The sequence below is a fragment of the Euprymna scolopes genome, chromosome 13, assembly GCF_053919585.1.
Source record: "Euprymna scolopes isolate OS-2025 chromosome 13, ASM5391958v1, whole genome shotgun sequence".
NCBI classification, from domain to species: Eukaryota; Metazoa; Mollusca; class Cephalopoda; order Sepiida; family Sepiolidae; genus Euprymna; species Euprymna scolopes.
In genome coordinates, this window is record NC_136494.1 from 57,924,109 (window position 1) to 57,932,286 (window position 8,178).

An 8,178-nucleotide genomic window follows, 5' to 3' on the forward strand; every position below is an offset into this window, starting at 1 on the left:
TATCTTTTTACTTTTTAATTCATAAAGAAGAGTTTCATTATTTTCAGAAATACATTTAATTAGACTTTCTTCCCCTTTATTTACAACTTCTTCAACTACTTTTCTAGGCAGATATAATCGATTAACATATCTTTCCTAAGCAAAAGCCTCATAAATTGTAAGCATTTTATGTGCTTTTGTGTTCAAACATTTTAATTCATCTACATCTCCAGCCAAGTATTCCAGTGGTATATCGAATGATAGCTATTGCTCTGGCACTGATGGCATATATTGTTTTCCGACTGTGCAGGTGCAATTTAAGAATAATCCTTAGTCTTCTGTTGTACTTGGCTGTGACCTGTATGTCCTTTATCTCATCAACTTTCACTTCAAATATTTGTAACCTCTCTCGCTGTCAACATTCTTTATCAGATTTGTTATCAAAAGTCCAAGGCCTTGCCTCTATTCTTCACAAGAATAACACAGTTGGTGATGCCAAATTCCATCCTTATGTCATTACTAAACAACTTAATCATATTAATTAGGATACTAAGCTGTTCTCATTCCTTTCAAAGATTCATCCATGAATATTAAATGATTTACTGCAGGAAGTCCAATTCCAAGTTCACATCTTGTTTTCATATTCCATAAACGAGGGGTCAATGGAATCAAGCTGATTACAAGAAGCAAAGGGGAAAGACTATTGCCCTGGAAAATCTTTCTCTTAATTTTCACTTTGGCTAATACAATATTACCTGAAGTTAAATTGGTTTCCCAATCTTTCATGCTATTCTTTATAGATGTTTAGATGTTGGGAGCTTTGATTTGAGTACCCATTAATGGGGCACCATGTCAAATTTAGTAGATCTTCATTTGCAGTTTCTTAGAATCATTTTATCGATCAGAATCTGATCCTTGGTGCCTTGTTATTTTTTTCGGCAGTGTTTCTATTCCTCAGGCAGCAAATAGTTTTGGTCCAAATGACCATAGATACTTTCAGACAATATATGGATCAAAAGTTTCCACATAATGGAGAGGCAAATGATTGGTTTAAAGTGTGTCACTTCACCTCCTTTTGTTTTATCTTTCATGGTCAAGACTATAGTGCCTTTTGAGAAGCTACATCTTGTCAAACAGTATTTAACATGGATTCAAGTGTTGGATGAAGAGCTGGAAGGTTTTTGAACCAGTATCCCTGGACTCCGTCAGGTCCAGGCACTTTCCAATTGGAAAGCTTTTTAATCTTCACCTTCAGCATATCGATGGTGACTATTATGTTCATTTATCACTGTATTCTAGAGAACACCTTCCTTTCAATATCTTTGATCCATTCTGCATCATCTTGATGTTTTACTTCCTTTTTCCAAATGCTTTTTCCAGAATACACAAGATTGTATAACGTCTTTCCCTCTTTTAATCCATTCTAGTTATTTAAAAAGAATAAAACAGTTTCCGGTTATTTTCGAACAGTTTATCTGCCGATACCACTCAGTTCTGTCATTGTAACATTTAAATTTGACAGTTTTAACTGCGATACACTGTTTCAATTCTTCAATTACACATTTGAGATATTTTGGTGTTTGTCAAATTTACAGATAAGTCTTTCACAAGCACTCTGACTTTTGAGTTTTTGCCATTTCTGGAAATGTGTACTTAAATCCTTTCTATGTTGTTTTATTTGCCATTTAAACATTTCCGTCATCAGGGCTCTTTCTTTACTTCTTTTTTCCGTTTTTATATTCCGCATAGCTTTGACATAGTATTGCCAGCTGCTTTAATAACTTTAATGCAATGATCTAAATTCTTTACTGATAAAAAATGGCAAGACTTCATTCATTTTCATAGTGACAGATTTAAATCTTTTCCAATTGACAAATCGATGGTTCAGCAACTGTTCTAAATTGCTAGCTCTTAGCTTCTCATCTAACAATCTGAAAATATCAATATCTTGTTTTGTCTTCCCATCAATCATATGTTTTAAGATTGCTTTTGTGGAAAGAGTCTGATTGTTGTAAGTTACAATATTTTCGTTTACAAATTTAGTTGTTTCTTCCACCCTCAATACTTAAGTTTATTGACGCCTATACTCTTGTTACAGAGGGGCGAGAGGTAATGAAGATGCCAATCAGCCATACAACTAATAAAGTAGACACAAGGCAAAGAAGTAATGGCAATAGCAAAGAAAGATGACAAACACAAGTGTTCATTTTAAGATGATCGGATATTGTTTACCAAGAAAACAGTAAAATGTACGGCAATGGATTCAGGATCAGCTAGAGCCAAAATGTGTATCTTGCAAGGTTGACATTCTTGGATCCTTGAGTCAGTAGTCACTAGAATGGATAGCTGGACGTAAGTGGGCACTGGTATGGGTAACTGGACGTCAGTGGGCACTGCAACTAGTAGCTGGCTGTCAGTGGGCACTGGAGCAGGTGCTTGGACTTCAGTAGGCAGAGAATTGCTAGAAGCTGCCAAAGTTATCTGGAAGCTGCAGGAGGTGACTAGAGGCACTGCAGGACTAGGAGTCGCTGGAAGCTGCAGAAACTAGTGTGGCAGGCTATAGGGGGAGAGTTTCAGGAGGCAGGCAGGCAGCAGTAGAGTGTATATTGCATTCTGCTACCCCTGGTCTCCACAACAACAGCATAGACTTGACAAGAGTCAAGACAAGATGGGAGCATTCCTAGCTCCCGAGCTGAATTGAAGATTTGCTGTGAAAGCTATTAATTTTATGGAGAGCCATTTGTGATACAGGCTCTATGACCAGTGATGGTGTCACTAAACAATGGATGACTATATTTAATTTCACGCCGTATTTACAGTTAAGTGTTTTTGGTGTTTATCAATTGTATTTATTTTAATCTAGGTTCGGAATAATAGTCCTTTGTTTTCGTTTAATTTGTGAAAGATGAGATTTTTGTGTTTTCTTTTTGTTGTTTTAAAACAGTCATTATTTCTAGCGCATGTGGTCAAGGCATATTTTGGGAGTGCTGGGTTTCAGATTTTTTTTTTCTGCTGACTTTTTTGGTTTTTTTTTACAATAACAAAAAAGAAGAGTGATTTATGACTGCAACACTTTCATAGTAGTTTTCCTTCTTAAGTTTTCTTTTCAGTTCTTCAATTTCAATAGCAGATAACCATTCATTCGTTCTTATCACTTGAGCTTGGCCTGCAAGTTTTTGCTTTGTTAATTCAAACAGGCTTAGCTCATTCCATCTCTGATGCATTCCTTATTTATATTGCATCTTGGAGGGATCACTTTTCGAATAACATTTTATGACAATTTTATTTAAAGCCTTAATCCAGTTTATTTTAGCAATAGTGTTTCAAGGGTTTCTCTAGATGTCTGCCTGGGAAGTCTTTTTAATTCTCTTGCCAGACATGGGACTTGCACTTGATGCCCTCGTTTTTAGTTTGATAGTTTTGAACACTCATATTGGAATAATACAAGAAATGGTTTGTGTAAGGTTTTTCTTTCTTGCTATTTTTTTTTTTTTTTTTTTTTTTTGAGATACCATTTCAGAATGTCTGACTCAAGCTAAAGACTTAATGTTGACCATGAAACGCCGTTAAACCCTGCCAGCTGTCAACCTGGTATTTAAAACAGCTGATGCTTAACATCCTTAGAGATGTTGTTTCCATTATGGTTTACTGGAGACGTTCTACCATCTATGCCATTTGACCCATGGCTGGATTAATTATAAGCATTTTCACTGTTACTATGATTATTCCTAGTAATTTTTTTTTTGTTTAGAATATTTTTATTCGTTTTTTTTTTAACCTTTTTTCCCCCTCAGTTCCATTTCATCATACTTGTTAAGATGTTAAGATGTTTTTAGTTATGATTTCCTCCACATCACGCCTATTCAAACCGAATATTATTACTATTATTACTATCGTCATTATAATAACAATAATAATATTCATTTCAATATTTTTAGTTATTATTAGTTGTTTTTATAATAATAGTTATTTTTTCTTTTCTATTTTTCAGATAACTAATGCGGATGAAGATGAAGGTCATGTTACGCTTGCTTCCCAAGTACCCGGTTATGATGTTCTTATAAAAAAGACAATAGCAAAACAACAGCATCATTTCTTTATGAAATGTTCAATCACTTTCCTTTTTGTATGTGGGTTGCTTGCTATCATTGCCATCATTGTTTATTTCCTCATCATTAAAAAGTGAACACGATTCTTGGAACGAGACTTTGAAGAAATTTTGTTTTTTTTATATCATGTCAAACTTTGGCATTCATTATTTTGCCTATTTGGTGTTTTGGGCCAAGTTTGATATCCCACATGCGGATATTTTGTTTTCATAGCAGAAAACAACAAAGACACACAAAAAAAAACATAAATGAAATATGCAGACGATAATAAACAATCATGGCTACTTGCAATAACATGACAAAATCTTACATTTGTATTAATCAGACTACTGTTCTCATCTTAAGTGTGATTTTCACAATGTTTCGGTCGATGTAACCTCCAACCTTCTTCAGATATATGTTGTCGAACTCGGGAATATTTCTAGCGAACTTGGGAATTTGGACGGAATTTCGAGCAAAACCCTTTATTTACTTCACGGGGGTAGCATGCTCTTGTTCCGTTATCCACTCATGCATGTTATCCATAACATGCGTACTAGAATTGTCTGCAAGAGCCTGTGGTGTAATGGTTAGAGTACTTGGAAAAATCAATTGTAAAAAGTGATATCCTCCTAAAGGTTGAAGGTTCAGTCCTCAGTGTGGGCGACTGAAAAATACAATTGCAAATTACTTAGGATCTCTACCCAGTCATGGCTAACAAGAGCATGTTACCCCCATGAAGTAAATAAAGGGTTTTGCTTGAAGTTCCAGAAAACTTCCCGAGTTTGACAAGATACACCTGAAGATACACTCAAGATGAGAACAGTAGTCCGATTAATCCAAATAATACGAATAACCAATCCTCATCTCAAAAATTCAGAAACATCAAAATCTAAAAGACAGTGAACCAGAATCTACTATTAATCTTAACCTAAGCAATAAATAAACCTAATTAAAACACACAAACAAAAGGCAATTGGCTTTAAAAATAATGGACAAGGCAGTTTATTTGTAACAAATATGGTTGGATTGCAGAAATGATTATGAATTACAATTCACAATGATTGTATAGGTGATATTTTGTGTATGTGTGTGCAGGATTTTTAACCTAAACATTTGTTCATTAAACTTTTTACCTTATTTTGTCAATATTGAAACAATTAAGTTAGAGTTGTCTGGCCAAAAGAATAATACAGTGTTCTGGTCCAAATCCTGGTCAATCCTGGGTGAGTTGAATCAGCTTCCTTCTTCAGAGGAAGTTTCTAGGGAATATTTAATTCATAAATGTGTATACCTTGCTGAAAGGAAATGGCGATGTTAGTTTCGCAGTTTTTTACAGGCAGATGTAGCCTTCCTTCCAGATACAATATATGGTATTCTGAAATGGTCACTTATCTGGTACTGGCCAGATTCAATGTTGTTTTACTTTCGTGATTTAATGAAAACGGATGTATTAATATAATTATGTGAAAATGCCACAAAATCATTAATAAAATTCACAATCTTTTCTATAATCAAACAATATTTCGTACAAATTCAGTCTTTGCATGACTTGGCCACCAAGTTTCAATCATGAATGTCTAACATTTTATTTTAATGTCGTTTAATGATACGTAGGTACACTTTAATGATCGCCTCATCAGTAGTAGGTGTGAACCTGAATGGGCCTTACACTCATCAGAATATAACTCGCTTGCATTTTATCTGTGAGGTTAGCTAAAAGAATCCCCAAACTCATCTTCAGGTCATCCCACACAAAATCCGGGTAATGCCAAGAGAAAAGTGTCAGTTTAAACATTTTATTTTTTTTATAATTTTGCATGTTGTATCCAGGTGTGTTTATTAATAAATATCAATAAAATAAAAACTGTTTGGCATTGGTGATTAAAACTTCATGGACAAGACAGTTTATTTGTAGAAAATATGGTTGGATTGCAGAAATTATTGTGAATTACAATTCACAACGATTGCATAGGTGATATTTTGTGTATGTGTGTGCATGCATGTATGTGTGTGTAGGATTTTAAACCTAAACATTTGTTTATTAAATTTTTTACCTTATTTTGTCAATACTGAAACAATTAAGTTATTGCTACAGGGTTTTCTGGGCATTTACAGTTTATAATTATTAATTTTGCTAATTTGGTGTTTTTGGCAAAGTGCAAAGTCAAAATTCTAGTTGTTTGTTTCCAATAGTAGAAAGTTACAAAGTGAATCACAAAATAAAAATCAAATGAAGGATGCAGACGATAACAAACATACATTGCTATTTGTTGTTGCACAAAGAAAATATTACCTTCTACCTAACAACAAAGAGTGACTCTGAACCTGCTACGAAGTCTAATTCAATAAATAACATATACAATGAAAATTCTTTACCGACATCAAACTAATCTTTAAAAAAGATCTTGTAAATGACTAACTCATAGAACAAAAATACTTGTAAATATGAATTATTAAAAAAAAAAAAACACTTGTAAAAAAATTTACTTGCCTAAGCAGTAACAGTTTTGCAGAATCAATATAGAAAGCAAAATTTGCTGTTGAAAAAAAAATAGTGAAAACCAACATTTTTGTTTTCAATTATTTCAACTCATTTGTGTCTGGTAAAAAAAGTGTCTATATTATTTGGATTATTTTCATCTTGTTATTTTCACGAAAAAAATGAAAGAAAGAAAGTAAAACTAGAATCTCAAAACAATAGGCCACAAAATATTATTTGATTAATGAATTAAGTTTCTGAATTTTTCAGATGAGGATCGCTTATTCGTACTTGGATTCTTCAGACTACTGTTCTCATCTTGAATGTCATTTTCACAAAGTTTCAGTCGATGTAACCTCCGACCTTCCTATAATGTATCTTGTCAAACTTGGGAATCTTGACAAAATTTCGAGCTCAACTTTGTGGTCACACAATTTTATTGACATAGATATTGTTTTTGAAACAATAATTTGTAAAAAGGATTTGTATAGTTACAGTTTTTATTTTCATTGTTTAAGGAGAAGATGGACCCAATATTTAAATAATTCTATCGATGAAATTACGTTTGAATATGGTAATACCAAATAATATAAATCTTCTATTAAAGGAGATAAGACATTTTTATTTGTATTATTATTCTAAAAAAAAAAAAAAAAATGAAATACGCACAATAAAGGAGAAATGGATCTCAGCAGATTTTTGTAAATGTTTTTATGAAATAAAAATAATCAACAGAATTTGAAAGTAATATTTTCATTTGTCCTGACATAAACATTAGCAAATTTACAATTTTGGGACCTTTAACTTTTGAAGTGTTATGAGCGTATGAAAATTGTAATAGGATTGCAACAATTAAGTCTCTGCATAAGTCTCTCCAGGAAATGATCATTTAGTGCAAAAAAAAAACAAAACAAAAACAATACATATTGTTAACAATTAATCGTATTAGCACGTTTCTGTTGGTTACATCTTTTATTAGTATAGATGACAAGAAGAGATAATGCCTGGGAGGATTGTCTCGTAACCATATTAAAGTGTATCAACATTAACACTGCACACGAATAAAAACGCGCAAGACAAAATTAACATTATAAATGAATGAGCTGTTAGCACGTGCTGAAACAAAATGCCTGTTCCACGCTCACTTTATTTACAAAAACACCGTAAGAGACTGTTACACCCTCTAGTGATAAAAGGCATCAATAGTTTCATCGGAGTGTAAAGGAGATAACCCTGTCCAATATATATATTGATATTACACTTACATCCCTTCAATCTTACTCTGGATCACAAACATTACTCTGGATCACAAACATAGTCTTCAAATTTTTTTGGTGATCTCCGAATACGTCCTGACTTGCGAGAGGGTGGTGATGCTGATTTTCCTACCACTGCTGGAGTCCCTGCAACTTCTTCCATATGCCTGCTCTCAGGTACTAAACTTTCCTCAGGAACTTCAGGTGTGCTGGAAACTTCAGGTGGGCCGGAATTCTCAAGATTCTCTGCAGCGTTATCTGCTTGTATCTCAGGCGTAAGTTCCACTGCTGCCAGTGATGGGAGTTTCACAAGCTGGTCCGCATGTCTCCTTACTAGCCCTCTACTGGTTTCCACTTCAAAATTCACTGCTGG

General features: G+C 33.7%; 1 protein-coding gene across 1 annotated transcript in view; it reads left to right on the forward strand.

The window, feature by feature from the left end:
* LOC145292042 (uncharacterized) overlaps positions 1–7,419 on the forward strand; it is a 72,396-nt gene extending 64,977 nt beyond the window's left edge. The window contains exon 4 of the mRNA XM_080138067.1: positions 3,971–7,419. Coding sequence (XP_079994193.1) covers positions 3,971–4,165 — 195 coding nt within the window. The 3' untranslated portion in view covers positions 4,166–7,419. The remainder of the gene's footprint in view (positions 1–3,970) is intronic.
* The last annotated feature ends 759 nt before the right edge of the window (positions 7,420–8,178 follow it).